This window comes from Artemia franciscana, chromosome 9, assembly GCF_032884065.1.
Source record: "Artemia franciscana chromosome 9, ASM3288406v1, whole genome shotgun sequence".
NCBI classification, from domain to species: domain Eukaryota; kingdom Metazoa; phylum Arthropoda; class Branchiopoda; order Anostraca; family Artemiidae; genus Artemia; species Artemia franciscana.
The window spans coordinates 21751753-21770905 of NC_088871.1; the positions used below are offsets into that span (position 1 = coordinate 21751753).

Below are 19153 nucleotides of genomic sequence, written 5' to 3' on the forward strand. Positions count from 1 at the left end.
AGAGAGAGAGAGAAGAGATGAGAGAGAGAGAGAGAGAGAGAGAGAGAGAGAGAGAGAGAGAGAGAGAGAGAGAGAGAGAGAGAGAGAGAGAGAGAGAGAGAGAGAGAGAGAGAGAGAGAGAGAGAGAGAGGGGGGAGGGTAGAGAGAGAGTTGAGTAAAAACCAGTAAAAAAAGAAGTTATATTTTTTTTGTCGTTCAAGGTGGTACGCCTATTGCTCACTATGCAAACCCCAACTATAACGCTGAGCAAGCCTCATTGGGCTTAACTGTGACACCTGTCATGATAGATTTCTATGAAAGTTACACAGGATTCATGTACTCATTGGACAAAATGGACCAAGTTGCCGTTCCCTACTTTGCTGCTGGTGCCATGGAAAACTGGGGACTAGTAAAGTATAGGTAGAATTTTGCTATAGCTCTAATAACGTCTTTGTTATGATGATACATCTCATTACAATATTTTGAGTATTTAGCGGAATCTTACTTGATAGTATTAAAATGTTTGATAGGTGGTAGTGTATTTGCCTATACCAGATTCTCTCAGGTGACCTAATAAGCGGAATAATATCTTGAATTTATTTATGCCACAGACAAGGCACTTTTAAATACTTTTCCCCTTTCGTTGAGGGAAAAATAATGTTTGTATCATTTGGAAAAACGTAATGAAAAGTAATGTTAGCCGTTACTATTCTCCTTAGTAGCCTACCCATGCTGTTATCCTCGCGGTCTTCCCATTCGAAATTGTATTATTATTTTTTTTTTTTTACTGCGCATTCTTACCTGTTTCTCATATCTGTCTTTGGATTGATCTTTTTTCTTTCACAGTTTTTCTTAGTTTTGATTTTATTTACCCTTTCCTTTTCTATCCTTAGAAATGTTTTAATTTATGCATAGGTTTCCTTTTTTACCCTGTCACAGTCTCAACTTCAGCAGGTCTTGTTTTGCTATTTTTATATGTGATTTGAGAAACCTATCCTTATTATAAGTACCTTAAGTTCGTAGCTAGCATTGTATGAATTTAATAGGATTGTTGAAATAGATTTTTTGGGGTTTCCAAATAGAGCTTCTAGATTTAAAAAATATCTAAAATATTTGCTTGGTAACTGAATTTTCATATTTATTTTGGTACATATTAGGCATTTAGCTCCCCTTGTATAAAGTTGCCTCAGATAGACTTTGAGGTAGAAATGCGGAAACGTCTGTTTGTCTTAATGATCGTACTTTACTCTCAGTCATTCTAGTTTTTCTTCAGCTCAGCTATAGATTGGATTTTCAGAACAATATCAGTCATTGGCCTTAGGCTTTTTATCTATTCATAGATATTGCACCTGAACTTCATGGAAGTTAATCTATTGTATATATTTCATTTCTATTATTGTATCACAGCTACTGTTTGGTTTTAATAATTTCTTCGATTTGTTTTTTCTTTTTAAAGGGAATCCCTACTTCTTTGGGATGGTCCATTGAAAGTGGCAGCTAGAGCCGAACAGAATGTTGTCGGAGTGATTGCTCATGAGCTGTCACATCAGTGGTTTGGAAATCTAGTCACTTGTGATTGGTGGAGTGTTATTTGGCTCAATGAAGGAATTACAACATACATGGAGAACTTGGCCTTAGGAGCGGTATGTTTAAAAAAAAAATTAAAGAAACTATAAAATCACTATATTTGGCCACAGCTAAGCCCGGGACGCCAAAACATTTCGCTACCGTCACACCGTGTGATATTTTAGTTTTGACACAGATTAAATAAAAAAAAAACAAGTTTTTTTTTTTTAACGGAAAGTAAGGAGCGACTTTAAAACTTAAAACAAACAGAAATTACTTCGTACATGAAAGGGGCTGTTTCCTCATCAACGCCCCGCTCTTTACGCTAAAGTTTAACTCTTTCTTTTAACTCTACTTTTTAAAACAGTAAAAAAATTTAGCATAAAGAGCGGGGCGTTGATGAGGAAGCAGCCCCTTTCACATACGAAGTAATTTCTATTCGTTTTAAGTTTTAATGTCGCTCCTTACTTTCCGTTAAAAAACCTTGTTTTTTTATTTAATTTATGAACGTTTTGAATCAATGCATGTTGTGATTTTGGCTCTCCGCAGATGAATAATTAAAAAAAATTGCATATTTGTATTTTGGCTAAATGGCTTTCTCATAGTTTTGATCGAACGATTTTGAGAAAAAAAGGAGCGGGGGAGGAGGCCTACTTGCCCTCCGATTTTTTGGTTACTTAAAAATGCAACTAGAATACAACTTCTGAATGTTTTTATTAGTAAAAGATAAACGTAACTTACAAATTAGCTTAAATAACGAACTTCTGTATTCTCATGTTTTTATTACGTATATGAAGGGGTTCATCCCCTCGTCAGTACCTCGCTCTTTACACTAAAGCTTAAATTTTGTCCCAATTTCTTAAGAATGACCCCTGAATCACAAAAGCCGTAGAATAAATAGTTGAAATTACTAAAAATACTTACGCGTAAAGAGTGAGGTATTAGGAGGAGGTGAGCCCATCATATGCGTAATAATTTCTGTTCGTTTTAAGTTTGAATGCTTCTTCTTACTTTCAGTTGAAAAAACTTTTTCATATTTATTTTTTCATTGTTTTTTTTTTAAATATTGCTAGAAAATCCTGCGCTCCCTTCATGAAAATTTTCTTCCCCCATGACAAAATCCTCCAAGAAAGTTCCCCCAACATATCCCCCTCTTCTCAGCCCCCCAACTTAAAAATCCCCCTGAAAACTTCCAAATAACTATTACTATATGTAAGCACTGGTCAAAGTTTGTAACTTGTGGCCCCTCCCACGGGGACCGTGGGGGAGTAAATCGTCCTCAAAGACATAGTTATAAGGTTTTTTGACTACGCTGAGTAAAATGGCTATCTCAGAATTTTGATCAGGTGACTTGGGGAAATAATTAGCGCGGGAGGGGGCCTAGGTGCCCTCCAATTTTTTTGGTCACTTGAAAAGGGCTATAGAACTTTTCATTTCCGCTAGAAAGAGTCCTCTCGCAAGATTCTAGGACCACTGGGTCAATGCGATCGCCTCTGGAAAAAAAACAACAAAAAAGCAAAAGAACAAAAAAAAAAAAAAAAAAAACAAATAAACACGCATCCGTGATCTGACTTCTGGCAGAAAATACAAAATTCCACTTTTTTGTAGATAGGAGCTTGAAACTTCTACAAAAGGGTTCTCGGATACGCTGAATCTGATGATGTGATTCTCGTTAAGATTCTATGACTTTTAGGGGTTGTTTCCCCCTATTTTCTAAAATAAGGCAAATTTTCTCAGGCTCGTAACTTTGATGGGTAAGATGAAACTTGATGAAACTTATATATTTATAATCAGCTCAAAATGCGATTCTTTTGATGTAGCTGTTGGTATCAAAGTTCCAATTTTTAGAGTTTTGATTACTATTGAGCCGGGTCACTCCTTACTGCACAGTTCGTTACCACGAACTGTTTGATATTTCGCCAGTTACTTGTGTTACACAGATTGTGTTTTCTATGATCCTTCAAAAGGAATTCTGCAGAACTTTGTAGGAATTAGCAGCCTTCAGCTGGTTGCTCTAAGGTGAAATTGTAGGTTCTAGTTACCCATAGAAACGCATAAATATAATATTAATGGCTGTGACTACGGATTTAGATGGTTTCTTGGGAATGCCTATTTAGCCAAATTGCTTTTATTTAATTTTTAGTTCTAGTCCTCAGTTGCTGCTTTTCTATCGGGAGGGGGGATGGATTAAATATTTTTTATTTTAAAACCGCTTCGATAGAAATCTGTAGCAGAGAATGATCCCATTAGCAAGCATAATTTATGTATTCCTAAAACATATAAATCAGTTGATAAATAAACAACGAAGAATAAAATATGAACAGGAATTGGCCTATATGAATTAAATAAAGCATTTTATACATTTGCTGAATGGCAACATTGCTCGAATATTAACAATGAAAATGTAATAGAAGAGCAAATTAAGAAAAAGAAAACCCACATGATTCTAGCTTTCTACTAGCGTTAGAATCAAGGATAATTCACCACTTGCCAAACCTTCCCATTACAAACAAAGATATAACATTACAAATAGAAGAAATATTGTCAGTTGCTTATAATTAGCGCAAAAACTTTAATTAAGCGAAATATGTTTTTACATATTATGCCAATGAAAGTGCAACGTGGAGATATGAAAATGAGTATTTTTGCCTTTGGAATCTTGTCGATTTGGAATCTTATAGATTTTATGTGCGTAACACCATACACTTTAGGTGTCTTATATATATGAGTATCCCTTATACATGCAGAAGAACCACTATTTATAACCAATATTTGGATAATAATCTACAGCTTAGAATATACTCAATGTGGCTATAAAGCTTCCAAATTGTTATTATAAAGCATATGGGGTGCAAACATTGCCTAATAAAGTCTTTCTATGCAATTTTCGCCATTTGGCAAGCATAATTTCTTGATATTTCTTGATAGTTTGAACAATATACCTTCTGTTGCGAGGATCCCCAATAGCACAAAAGTCACATTCTTTCTAAATTATCTATTGCCAAACCTAATTATCATGCGTTTCTGTATGCAGCCTACTATGCTGCAGTAAACAAACCTTTTACAATCCATTAAACAAGATGTTTCACTGCTGGCACGTATTATGACGTAGTGCAGGGCTGTATTAGAACAGTAACTTTCCATTAACTTTTTATTCTATAAGTTCATGGCAAGCCTCCAGCAACAACGAAAAAAAACGCAAACTGCGTCTCCATAAGAAAGTATGACTCATACTGTATTATGGAAACCAAGAATATTGTACTGGTAATTTTGGTTTTCAATGAGCGCGCTCCATCTGAACTATCTGGTCAAGAATGCTCTAATTTGCGCAGTTTTTTTTTTGTCAGATTAGTAAATAACAATATTCTTAACCGCCGATCATTTCGAGGGAATTTAATGACGTGATGCTCTTTTTTTTGTTTAAATTTATTGTTGATATTGTTGCTGTTAAGTAAATACTTCAAATAAAATTGTTACAACAATCCAGTCCCCGAAATTTAAAAACTTGTTTTTTTCTTAGACAAGAAGAAAAATAAGTGCCAATATCGGCGCAGTTAAAGTAATTTTTTATTTAAAAAAGAGTTTAGCCTTAAAATGGGCACCAGCATATTGCTATATGCGTTCAGCTATAGTTGGGAGATATTTCAATTGAATTCTGTAGTTTTATAACATCTAACTATGTTTAGTTTGTAATATGTTTTAAGTTTGTCATAGGCTGGATTCAGAAACTTTTTCTCTTCAGGGCTCACCCTATTCCACATTGAGTGTGCCCAGCCCTGGGGCTATGGGGAAATAGGGGTTTCAGATAACTTTTAAGGGGAATCCAGAACACAAGGATAGTGAACTTCGGGCGAAAATTTTCCACCAGGGTCACAGGCTGAGGTAGGAAGTGCTTTCTAGACTGTTGGAGATCTGGAATTCCGCTTGCCTAATTGATGCATTGTGATGTGAAATTGAGAGTTGTAATAGGTATACCCAGTATTTTGATATTGGCTGACTTTGAAGGGTAGTTACAGTAACTAGCAAAGTGATATTCGCATTTTGACAAATTTGAGCTTAGTAAGATTATGACTAATGGGGAATGAATTGACTGAATCAAATGTTGTATGCAAAAAAAAGAGAGAAAAATACACTGCATAAAAATATTAAATCAATTATCAAATGAATGACAGCGTAAGGATCTAAGAATTCATTCAGTGATCTAAAACAAAAGGTATTCGTAGTTTCAGTTTCCAGGATGAGTTTCAAGGTGAGATTCCAAACATTTCAAATTCGTGTAGGGAATTTGTCCACGATCGCGATCCAATCGTAATAGCAATTTTTAAAAAGCCAAAGCAGGATTTGAAGGAATTTGGCAATTGATAAATGAGGAGTCGGTATAGGTACGTGAACCCGTAGAAATATATGTTGGTTCATGATTGTATGCGGAACGATAAGTTTGAGATTATTTCCACTAGCTCTTGATTTTTCAATTGCCAAAGCAATGGGAAATCAATTGTATGCGGAACAATCAGTTTGATATTATTTCCACTAGCTGATTTTTTGATTGCCAAAGCAACAAAACTCATAAGCTGTTTTCGTATGTGAAGTATTACCGAGGCAAGAGAGATTGTTGCATCAGGTACAGTGGCAAGTACTTTTCGCTAAATAAGATTGGAAGGAGCAAGTTGTAACTTTACATCAATCTTTACATTGGGGGGGGGGGCACCCACTGAGGTAAATTAAATCTCTTATGATATATTTTCCCCATCATGTGGAAATCTTTAGTTGTCGCATCTCTAAGTATATTGGTAGCGCCAATGTCCGTTCTATATTCACATAGGTAAAAGGTACCACAGGTAATTATTTTGTTCTCTTTGGCTGCTTTATTTTACGCGTCGAGGAATTTTCTATGGAGGAATTATCGTGGGGATTTGCTTAGGAGGGAATTTTATGAGGTGATATTTTCCGCGGGTGGATTTTCTTGGGGGGAAATTTTCCTTTTTTGGGACAGGGAGTATATTCAATGGGATGGGGAATTTTCCGTGAAGTTATTTTAATGGGGTATTTTCTGTGGGGAGGCATTTTCCAGGGGATAAATGCCGGACATCAACTTTAGAACACATATTTCTTACACTTTTTCTTACACTCTTAATTTTGGCTAATTTAAATATTAATTGTTTTAATATGCTAATATGTGCAATTAAGCATAGTTTAAAATACTCTTTCGTGGAAAGAATCCCCAGTTCTCCCCTAGATTGTGTCTTCGATGAATATTATGTATGACATATACAGATCGCTTAACTGTTTCTAGGTTATATTGCACGCAAGATAATTCTTGCAAGATTAGTTAGGAAGCTAGCAAATCCCATAGTTTTGTTAGTTTTTTTTAGGTATACCTAGCTATCTAAACTGGTTGAATTGACACACGGTTGGACAAGCACTTGGTATCGCTTGTAAATTACATATGGGGATCGCTGGATTGGTCCAATAAGTATCCCATGTTAAGCACTCCCATTGACGCTCAGATCAGGTAAAAGGATTGTGGCACATTCTCGATGGTTCGCCAATTCCTTAGTATGTCTGGATTTGTTTTTTTTCTCTTCGAAATAATAGGGCACTTCTAAACTCCATGTGCCACCATTTAAATTGAGTCACGTTAAATCTTGAAACCCCATATTTTATCCTTAATCAGTATTATTTGTGTAACGTCTTATCAATTTAAGGCGAGATCAGATTGGCCACAGGAGCAAATGTTTGTCGTTGATACTAAGCAATATGTGATGGGAGGGCCAGATTCATTGGATACAAGCAGACCAATGTACGTTCCTGTCGATAGTAATAATGAGGCTGATGGTGTTTTTGATTCTATTGCGTATGAAAAAAGTAAGTAATTGCCTCGTTGTAGCTTTGTTGTTGAGTGAATTTGGCTATGTAACTCTTTTATTAGGAACAAGACCCGGCAAGCTTTAAAGCTTTTACGGTTGGATAAGCGTGAAAAAGCTAGTAGCCAAACTCCTGTTGTGTATTACTATGAAGTAATTTTTGCTCGTTTTAAGTGTGAATTGAACATTCAATTTAATTTTAGCTTTTTTTAAGATAAATTTGATTATCTGTATTAGTACCTGCTATCTCTATGTTTTCTACTGTCGTTTATTTCAATTTCTTTTCGTTTTGGTTTCATTTATTCTTTAATAGTAATTTTCATCGTCTTAAGTGTGAATAACTGTAGGAATTTATTTCTGCTAGTCTAAAGTTTGATTTAGCTCTTTACATTTATTTGAAAAAATTGTTTTGCGGAAAGTCTCTTATTTATTTCTTTCCGTTTTTAATTGCCAAAGTATTGGTTTTGGTTAATATGATAAATGTTTCTCCATTCTTTGATGTATATATACTTCTTATTTAAATAATATACTTAATATATTAAATATATAATATATATATATAATATAATATATATATATATATATATATATATATATATATATATATATATTATAAATATATATATATATAATATATATATATAAATATATATATACTCTTATTTAAATATATACTTCTTATTTAATAGTTCTAATTAGTGGCTTTTGACTTAGTTTAGCACCCCTCAACAATTTGCAACGATAATTCATGTAAGATGAAACATTAGTCATTTTTTTTCTTTTTCTGTGCAAAGGAAAAGGTTTTTGTTTCCTTAAAAACACTGAAATCATGTTTTTTTTGTAATGAAAACTCGCGTCAGATGAACTTTTAGTGTTTTTTTTTCATTACAATGGAAAAGATTTTTTCCCCTGTTTCTTTTATTGCTTATTAGGTTTTAATGGAAATACCCCATTTCTTTGAGCCAAGACTAGGCATCCGTCATTGAAGGACACACATTGAATCATATTTTGCTTCGTATCTTGTATAGTTACATTGCAAAACACAATGAAAATGTATACTAAGGGATATTTTGGAAGATTTTAATGAACAATGCCCCATTTCCTTAAGCCAAGCCAAGGCATTCCTGGTTGAGAGACATAAATCGAATCGTGTTTTTCATCGTATCTTGTATAATTTCATTATACTTATTAACGCCTTATTAACAGGCTTAAGAAGCCTTATTAAAAAAAACCTTTTAAAAGCCTTATTAGAAAGTCTAATTAGAATGCCTAGCAAAACTAGGCATTCGTGATTGAAAGGCACACATTGAATCAAATTTTCTTCACATTTTGCATGCTTTCCTTGCAAAACACAGTGAGAAGACACATTAAGAGGTACTTTTAAGTGCTTTGAATGGATATACCCCATTTTGTTGGACCAAGACAGGGCATTCCTGATTGAAAGGCACACATTGAATCGCAATTTTCTTCGTATTTTGTATAATGTAATTGGAAAACAAAATGAAAAGCTATATTAAGAAGCATTTTTGAGAGCTTTTAATGGCAATCTTCCATTTCACTAAGCCAAGACTAGGCGTTTTTCATTTTTTTTTTTAGGCTAGATTAGGTTTACTGTTTTTAACTTAGGTTGTTTTTAGTTAAGCTTGCGTCCTTTGATAGTTCTCAAAATGCCTCTTAAAATGGCTTTACACAGTGTTTCGGAATGAAATTATGCAAGAGATGAAGAAAAACACGAGTCAATGTGTGCTTTTTATCAGGAATGCCTTGCCTGAAAAAAATGGGACATACCTCTTAAAAATATCTTTTGAAATGGCTTTTCACGGTGTTTCGCAATGAAATTATACAATATTCAAAGAAAAAATACGATTCAATGCGTTCCTTTCAATCAGGAATGTCTAGTCTTGGCTCAGCAACATGTGGTATTTTCATTTAAAGCTAAAAAAAAATACCTCTTAATATGGCTTTTCACTTTTTTGCATTGAAATTATTCAAAATACGAAGAAAAGTAAAGCTCCAATGTATGCTTTTCAATCAGGAATACCTAGTGTTGACTAAAAGAAATGGGGCACTTCCATTAAAATCTCTCAAAAAAGCTCTTAATATCCCTTTTCATTCTACTACGCAACGAAATTATTCAAGATACGAAGAAAATTAAGATTCAAAGTTGACAGTTCAATCAGAAATACCTAATCTAGGCACAGAAAAATTTGGCATTTCTATTAAAAGCTCTAAAAAAACCTCTTAACATGGTTTTTCATTCTGTTTTGCAGTGTAATCACACATGATACGAAAAAAAATTCGATTCAAAGCATACCTTACAATCAGATATGCCTAGTCTTGGCACAAAAAAAATTGTCATTTCCATTAAAAGCCCTCAAAAATACATTTTAATGTGACTTTTCACTTTACTTTGCAATGTAGCGAGAAGTAATAAAGCAAAATATTTTTTAAGTGCAAAATTACCCTAAATTACTATCAATAACTAAATGACCCCCCCCCCACCCCAAAAAATAACAACAACAGAAATTACAACATAAATATATTGTGCAATAAATACAACAGAAACATAGAAATCAAACTCAAAACAAGAAGAAACTAAGAGGAGTAGGGCTGATTCCTTCTGTGCCTTCTAAAGATTACGACATAATTTGTACTTTACTGAAAAAAATTATTATTTTGAGCTGTTTTTATTATGTCATAATATAAAAATTATAATATAAAAATTACCATCTTCACGAAAATTAGGCTACTGACAAAAAAAAAAAAAAAAAAAAAAAAATAAACAGAGGATTAAGAGATTAATATGTGTGCTGTTCATCATTCCTGAAAGTTTTAATTTGGTAAGGACTGGGTTTTATTTAATTATTAATGAGGAATTATGGTAGTTTTAAGCTCGAAAAATTATTTTACTTTAATTTTGCTAGACTTTGGTTTAATATAGCTCTTTGCTTTTCTTTGAAAATTTGTTAGAATTAATTTCTGTTCGTTATTAATTGACATAGTCTTTTTGATTGGTTAAGAAAAGAATATTTTATATCTCTTCGATTTTTCTCTATGAGAATCCAGATTTTTCTGTACCATTTATATGTTGGGCATAGTTTTTAAACAATTTTAATTATATTCGCCCTTTTGACAATCTGGACATACATAGTGTAATATGATTCCAGTTTACACCTCGCTCAACTGTTCTGAAGAATAAGACTTAATACCCTATTCTGTTCCTAGTTAGAGCAGAAGTAGTAATATTAGTAGCCATGAACGACCCAAATTATTACCCTCAGTCATTCTTGACATATAGTTCTATGACGTCTTATTGACAACCAGATACACATAGCGCCTTTTGATTTATTTTCAAAGCAGTATAAATTTTACCTGAAAGTTTCTATTTTATACCCTATCTCATTCCTAAGATATCCCGCCTGGATATCTTGACGACCTGGTCTGTTTTGACAATATGGATGCACTTAAACTATTTTGATTCAGTTCAATAGTAGCAGTTATAATCGAAATAGTAGTAGTAGAAATAGTAGCTTTTTTTAATTTAGACCAACGCCCCCCTACACACTCCCTGAAAGTTTCACATTTATACCATTATTATTAGGAATAGTAGTACTAACAACTATAGTGGTAATAATATGCCCATAGTGCGTTTTTATTAGTTCAGAATACCCCTCAATATGCCCTGAAAGTTTCAACCTAATACTGTAAGCTTTTCTGTGTTGCCCTAATGCTCGAGATCCTCTGAGCTAATACAACTTTTTTACAGGTATAGCACCGAATATTTGTGTTCTAGTTGTTGATAAAACATTACATCTTAATTCTTTGGCTAGAGCTTAAAATGGACTTTAATCAACTGTCTTATGACTAGGTGGCTCTGTTGTACGTATGGTGGAAGGTTTCCTTGGAAATGACACCTTTGTTCGTGGCATGAGGAAATATCTAGATGAAAACCAATTCGACAATTCCGAAATGATTGATCTGTTTCAAGCATGGCAGTCTGTGGCAGACGAAGATCAACTCGATTTTGGAGGAGCAACAGTTCAAGAAATTATGGACACTTGGACTCTTCAAATGAATTTTCCACTAGTAACGGTCACTCGCGACTACACTACTAGATCTGCTGAACTTCGACAGGTTTTTAAAAAATATTAATTTATTCATTTCCTTATCCTTCATTATATTCATTTTTCAAACTTCTTAACATGAATGTTATGATTTTTAAATTATTAGCTTAAAAATAAGAAAGTAAAAGAACAATCAAATGTATGTGAAAAGGCAAAAAACTATTTTATTTTTCTTCTGCCTTGTTTTTCATTACACTGAAAAATACTGAGTGGGCTGCCCAAAAGTGTAATTTCCTTTGTCTTTGCGAACTATTAAGAAGATGTTTACAAAAAATTTTGATTTATTTTTTTATTAATTTACTATCTTTCAAACTGTAAAGCTCGTTGAAACAGAGACAAAAACAGAGAATGAAGGTTCGATTGAAATAGTTCGTTTCACGTTGAGTTTGTACATTCAAGTGGTAACTGTTAGTTTTGGTAATTTTAACTAAAGGCAAAGACTGAAAAGAAAAATACATTTTATCTGATTGTTGGAAATGAGGCCTATTTTGTTTTCTATAAAGATCAAGCGTAGAAAGATCAAGTTGATTTTTAACTATTTGTCTCCTTGTGTTATAGGAGAGATATGTGCGACCACCTTATAATGGAGAGCCTGAACCTTATTTTTGGTGGATTCCAGTTACTTACACTCAGGATTTCTCCACAGAGTCAATTTATTGGTTTGAAAACATTCCTGGACCTGTTACTGCCATAAATGCACTATTCCCTGAAATGCCGTTGATTATGAATTTAAGAGCCAAAGGTAAAAAGGGATTCTTGCCTTATTATTTTCATTTTTCATGTTTAGTTTTATTTTCTAAGGGCAGCAAAATAATTTTTATCGAGGGGAAAAGGTTTCTTGGCCGAAAAATTACGTTTATTTCGAATATTGTAAAATTTTGCACTTTATTATGAACGCTTAGTCTTCATAGGAGGAGCCGATATTTTTTCCTTACGATACCCTTGTACATTTCGCTGAATAATACGAAATCATCTCAGGGTCTAAATATCCTACCAAATAATTGCTTATACCTTTAGCTCCTTTGCTCATTTACTATCTTTAGACAAGCTTTTCCTGCATGGTAAATTCTTCATCATTAACGTTTTAACATTTCCATTTACTTCTTGAAATTTTTATTATTATTATTGAGTCATATTAGCAAAATAAAAAAGGAAACCAATCGGAGGACCATCCAAAGGCAATTCGTTATTCATGATCCAAGGTCGACTGCGGTTAACAGTCCTGCGAAGGATAGAAACAATGGTGTGGTGTTGTACCCCACAAAACAGAAGAATTGAACTCTTTGTCTTAAGTTTATCACGAGAAGAAATCTGTTCAAGAAAAATGCGAGTGTGCAAAATAAGCCCAAGTCTGGTGACCAATATGTATTATTTTGATTTTTCCTTTTCCTTGGTTTCAATAATTGAAATTATTGGTTCTCAGCCTTTGTCTTTCATTCAATTCTTGTAAAGGTTCAAATACTTCTTGCACCATGTGAAATTGTTCCAATAATTACTGTCTTTAGTTCATTTCCCCTGATACTATTTTTATCAAATTCTATTATTCGTGCAGTTAGTTAGTAGTTGACACGGACTTGTCCAACAAATTTCAACTTTGGATGCAGATACAAATCTGATGAAAATGCACCATATCTTATCCAAATTTATGAAATAGGCTTTAATTGACGATTGTTGTCTTTTACTATTGTCAACTTCAAGATCAAAATATTTGCCATATGTTTTGTTGTCTATTGACATTTTTTTCTATATAAGGTTAATAAATACTATGGCAGTGAACATGATTTTATATTTCAAGATTCTTGAAAAAAAAATTAAATGATTGATTTTATACTTACCATAAAATTTTCAAGTAGTTCAAGTTCAAAGTTCAAGTAGTCAAACCCTATGATTTAATACTCTACTACGAAAATATTGCAAAATAATACTAAGAGAATAGTTGGATCAAATACCAAGTATGTTTGATAAGCCCTCCAACTTCTATCAATCGATACATTTTATGGACTCAACTAAAAATGTGCAATATTTTCGGCCTTTAAACGTATAGCATATTTAAAGTTAGAGCTTAGCTAGAGTCTACATGTTAATTTGATCGCAATCTAGTGTTCGAAAGATGCTAGAGAAAATCAGTTCACTCCTGTTGCCTAATTTACGTCAAATTTTGCTCCTAAGCATGTATCAAGCAGTTCGTGGCAAAGAACTTTAAGTAAGAAGCGATCCGGCTCAAAAGAAACCGAAACTTTAAAAAATCCAATTTTGATACTACTGGATATATCAAAAGAATAAAATTTTTATGCTGATTTTTAATATACAAGTTTCATCAAGTTTAGTCTTACCCATCAAAAGTTACAAGCCTGAGAAAATTTGCCTTATTTTCAAAAAAGGAGGAAACACCCCCTAAAAGTGATAGAATCCTAATGAAAATCACACCATTACATTCAGCGTATCAGATAACCTTACCGTACAGGTTCCAAGCTCCAATCTGCAAAAATGTGGAATTCTGTATTTTTTGCCAGAAGAAAGATCACGGATGCGTGTTTATTTCTTGCTGTTTGTTTTTGCATTTTCTTGATTTTTTTTTTCCCAGGGGTGATCGCATCACCCCAATTGTTCTAGAATATAGTGAGAGTGCTCATTAGAATGGAAATTAAAATTTAAAACTTCTAGTGCCCATTTAAGTGACCAAAAAATAGGGTGGGGGACTAGGCACCCTCTCACGCTCATTTTTCCCCAAAAGTCACCCGATCAAAATTTTGAGATAGCAATTTTGCTCAGGATAGTTGAAAATTTAATAACTATGTCTTTTTGGATTATTTAATCCCACATAGTCCCCGGGGGAAGGGCTATAAGTCATGAACGTTTCCCATTGTTTACGTATAGCATTGGTTATTAGGAAGTAAACAGACGTTTTCAGGGGGACTTTTTTCTTGTGGTTAGGGCGGGGGGTCCGGTGAGGGGGCTAAGTGGGAAGATATTTCCATGGAGGAAGTTTTCATGGAGGAAAGGACATTTCTATGAAGGGGACACCGGATTTTCCAGTATTATTAAAAACGATCAGAAATTAAATAAAAGAAGTTTTCCAACTGAAAGTAAGTAGCAACATTAAACTTAAAACGAACAGAAATTATTACATATATAACGTGGTTCCCCTCCCCCCTCTAGTCAATACCTCGCTCTTTACGCTAAACTTTTTTCGTACTTTCAAAAGGGCTGTTTCTTCTTATTAAACGGCTTTTGTGATTCATGGGTCATTCTTAAAGAGTAGGAACAAAATCCGAACAATTCGAACAAAGTCCAAATTATCTCAAATGTCAGTCATTATAGACAATTTTTCACATATTCTTGAATAGCTTACTATTTACCTTGAGGGATATGTGAACTATAAGCTGAAACTGACAGATCTATTTAGAGACATAGAGTCCTTCCAGGCCATTATTTAATTTGGATATATTCTTACTAGTTTAATTTTTTTGTTTTTCAGGCTACTACCGAGTAAATTATGACAGTGTCAACTGGGCTTTAATACAAGAATATATAGCAGCAAATCCCATATCTGTTGATATTATGACTAGAAGTCAACTTATTGATGATGCTATGAATCTTGCTAAGGACGGTCACCTGACCTACGACTCTGCTCTTGGCATGACAAAGTTCTTAGAAAATGAGCTAGAATGGATGCCATGGGAGACTTTTGACAATAACCTCCCATTTTTAGATAATCTCTTAGGAAGCAGACTTGCTTATGGTGATTTCAAGGTAAATTTCAATTTGATTTTCTTTTTGTTGCTTAGTTTATTATGATGACTTCAGATATAATAGTAAAATTATTTCTCCACTTCTAAAAGCCTGTCACAGCCATCAAAAATCATGGAGCGTTTTTACTGCAAAAACATAGCTTACGTGTTTAGTACTCCTACGCAATAAGGTTTGCATGTTACGTCATAGGGAATCTTTTCTAAGAGATACAGGTGTCCATTTAGTTTAAAAAACCTATTAGGGCCCAGGCTTTCTTACTTCAGGATTATCGTGGTTGTTATATAGCAGAGAATCTTGAAAAAACCTTCAGAGGCTTCTTTACTTCAGGATTTCTTTGGTTGTTACGTCATAGGGAATGTTTTGTAAGAGATGCAGCTGTTAATTGCGTAATAAGGAGTGTTTACTTTGAGTGTTATGTAATAGGGTTTGGTTGTTACACCAAGGTTTTAATCCACCCTATCTTGACCAAACACCGCAGAGGGGTGTTTACTGCTGTTTTCAACCATAAAAGACCAATTTTTGCCCAAAGAGGATCAAAATATCAGATAAATAAATTTTTCATAGTCTAGAGTTTTAAAACAGGTGGTCTTAAGTCAACCACCGCAGAGGGGCGTTTACTACCATTGTGTCCCGTAAAAGATCAACTTTTGCCCAAACAGGATCAAATTATCAGAGGAATCAACTTTTCATAGTCTATAGTTTAAAACAGGAGGTTTTAAGCCACCACAAAGGGCCAATTACTACCACTTTGTGTAATAAAATAAATTTTTGAACCTTTTAGTTTAAACCATTCCCCAGCCTGTGACACTCAGTAGATGGCACATGTCACCCTCTGACGTGCATTATCACACATAAGGCATTTTTCAGGCGTTTTCTAACAAAAATATTTGTTTACACTAGAATTGTTCACTTAAGCTTAAAGTAAAATTCATTATAGCGTCTCGTCTGATGATTAGTCAAAATTGACACTAGCTTGGTACAATAAGCCTGCCTAGTGGCACCCTCAGGGCTGCAATATGACACCTAAAGCGTTTTCAACCTTCTTTCTGTAAAAATAAGCTTATAAACTAAAATTGACCCTTTGTTTTTTTTATTACAACTCCGGGATCTTGCCATTTCACTGTTAAATTGTGATGTTCTTGGCATTTTCCTTATTTCCAGTGATTTTCCTTACTAAATCCCCCTTACTCTTAAAAATGACATAGAATTTAAAAGATTCCTTGATAAACCTTTTCCTTATTCCCACAATATTAAAAAATCAAGGGCAACATCTAAAAATCAAGATCAAGACATACAAATCATGAATTGACTCTAAAAATCTAGACGAATTCATAAAAATCAAGACCAAACCGAAGAAATCAAGTGATCAATATTTAGAAATCTAGAGCAACCCCATAGAAATCCTGACCAACTCATAGAAATCCAGACAGACTCACAAAAATTAAGAGGTCAATATGTAGAAATCCCGAACAATCTTTACAATCAAAACCAATACATAGAAATCAAGATCAAGCTCTAGAGCTCAAGAGCAAACTGTAGAAATAGAGACTAATACATATAAATTAAGACCGAATCATGTAACTGTAGACGTAGATGCAACTGTAGAAATCATGGCCACCCCTAAAAATCATAACTAGACCACTGAAATCCAGACGAATTCATAAAAATGAAGACCAAGTCGAAGAAATCAAGATCAATCTCTCAAAATCAAGACAAAACCAAAGAAATCGAGTGATCAATATGTAGAAATCTAGAGCAACCACATAAAAATCATAACCAATGCATAGAAATTCAGACAAACTCACATATTAACATTTGGAAATCCAAACAATCCTTAGAAATCAAGAGTAATGCATACAAATCATGACCAGACCATAAAAGTCCAGATTAACTCATAAAATTCAAGACAAACCGATGAAATCAGAAGAAATCAAGTGGTCAATATGCATAAATCTAGAGCAACTCCATAGGAGTTATGACCAACTCGTAGAAATCCAGGCAAACTTACAAATTATCAAGCGATCAATATGTAGAAATTCAGAACCAATCATAGAAATCAAGACCAGCTGCCAGAAATCAAGTTAAAAACCCCATAGAAATCATATCCACTCCATACAAGTCCGATCAAACTCTTGGAAATCATAAGCAATGCATAGAAATCTATATGAATTTATAAAAGTATGGGTTAACCCTAGAAATCAAAACCAAACTATAGACATCATGAACTACGCGTGTAAATCAAGAGACCAACATACAGAAATGCAGAACAATCCGTAGAAATTATGACAAGTGAATAGAAATCCAGATCAAACCGTAAAAACCAAGACCAATCTCTAGGAATCATGGTCAACTCCTAGAAATCAAGACTAATCCAAAGAAATCAAGGGCAACATCTAAAAATTAAGACCATTCAGACAAATCATGAATGAATCCTAAAAATCCAAAAGAATCTATACAAATCGAGACAAAACTGAATAAATCAAGGCCAATCTTTAAAAATCGAGACCAACCTGAAGAAATCAAGAGATCAAAGTAGAGATCAAGACCAATCCAAGAAAACCAAGACGTTAATATGTAGAAATCTAGAGCAACGCCATAAAAATCATAACCAACGCTTAGAAATCCAGACAAAATTGCAAAATCAAGAGATCAACATATCCATAACAATCCATAATAATCCATAATAATCATGATAATCATAAATCATAAATATCATAATAATCATAAAATAATCATAAAATCATAATAATCCATAATAATCCATAGCAATCTCTAGAAATCATGACCAGCGCATATAAATCCAGACCAAAGCTTAAAAACCAAGACCAAACTCTAGAAATCATAGTCAACCTCTAAAATCAAAACCATCCCAAAGATATCAAGGGCAACATCTAAAAATCCAGACGAATACATACAAGCCATTACCATATCCTAGAAATCCAAACGAATTGATAAAAATCAAGATTAAACTAAAGAAATCAAGACCAATCCGAAGAAATCAAGAAGTCAGCTTGTAGAGATCTAGAGTGATCCATTAGAAGTCATAACGAATGCCTAGAAACCCATACGAGCTTGCGAAAGATCAAGAGATCAACATAGACAAATGCAGAAAAATCTTTAGAAACCATGACAAGTGCATATAAATCCAGAAAAAAGTGTAAAAACAAAGAACAAACTCTAAAAATCATGGTCAACCTTCTAAAAATCAAGACAATTCCAAAGAAATATAGGACAATATCAAAAACTCGAGACCAATACATAAAATTCATGACCCTAGAAACCCCAGATCCTAGAAACGCCAAATCTAGTCTCTAAAAATCAAGACCAGTCCGAAAAAATCAAGAGATCAAAAGGCGAACATCTAAAAGCTGAGAAAAGTCTAAAGAAATCAAGAGCTCAGTGTATTAAAATCTCGAGCAACCCCATTGAAATTACAACCAATGCTTAGGAAATCCAAATGAACTTGCAAAAATCAAGAGTTAGACATACAGAAATCCAGTACGATCTTTAGATATCAAGACCAATACATAGAAATCAAGTTCAAACAACAGAAATCAAGATCAGACCTTAGACTTTTAACCACGGCGTAGAAATCCAGACTAAACCGTAAAAACAAAGACGAAACTCTAGAAATCAAGGTCAGCCTCTAAAATCAAGAACAATCCTAAGAAATCAAAGGCAGCATCTAAAAATATAGATCAATACGTACAAATCATGACCAGACCCCAGAATTTCAGACGATATGCTTTTACTAGAAATGGCATATCTACGGCATAAAGAATCTCATTCTTCAGACAACTCATCAAGCAGAAAATGTTTATGTGAGTGTAAAACATTTTTATCTCTTCAAAGGGCTCTTGGGCAATT

General features: G+C 33.7%; 1 protein-coding gene across 1 annotated transcript in view; it reads left to right on the forward strand.

Annotated features, from left to right (window-relative positions):
• The window catches only part of LOC136031139 (aminopeptidase N-like), a 66218-nt gene that overhangs the window by 22060 nt on the left and 25005 nt on the right, over positions 1 to 19153 (forward strand). Inside the window, exons 6-11 of the mRNA XM_065710459.1 lie at positions 201 to 399; positions 1436 to 1622; positions 7251 to 7410; positions 11278 to 11543; positions 12092 to 12275; positions 15012 to 15286. Of these exons, the coding sequence (XP_065566531.1) occupies positions 201 to 399; positions 1436 to 1622; positions 7251 to 7410; positions 11278 to 11543; positions 12092 to 12275; positions 15012 to 15286 (1271 nt within the window). The remainder of the gene's footprint in view (positions 1 to 200; positions 400 to 1435; positions 1623 to 7250; positions 7411 to 11277; positions 11544 to 12091; positions 12276 to 15011; positions 15287 to 19153) is intronic.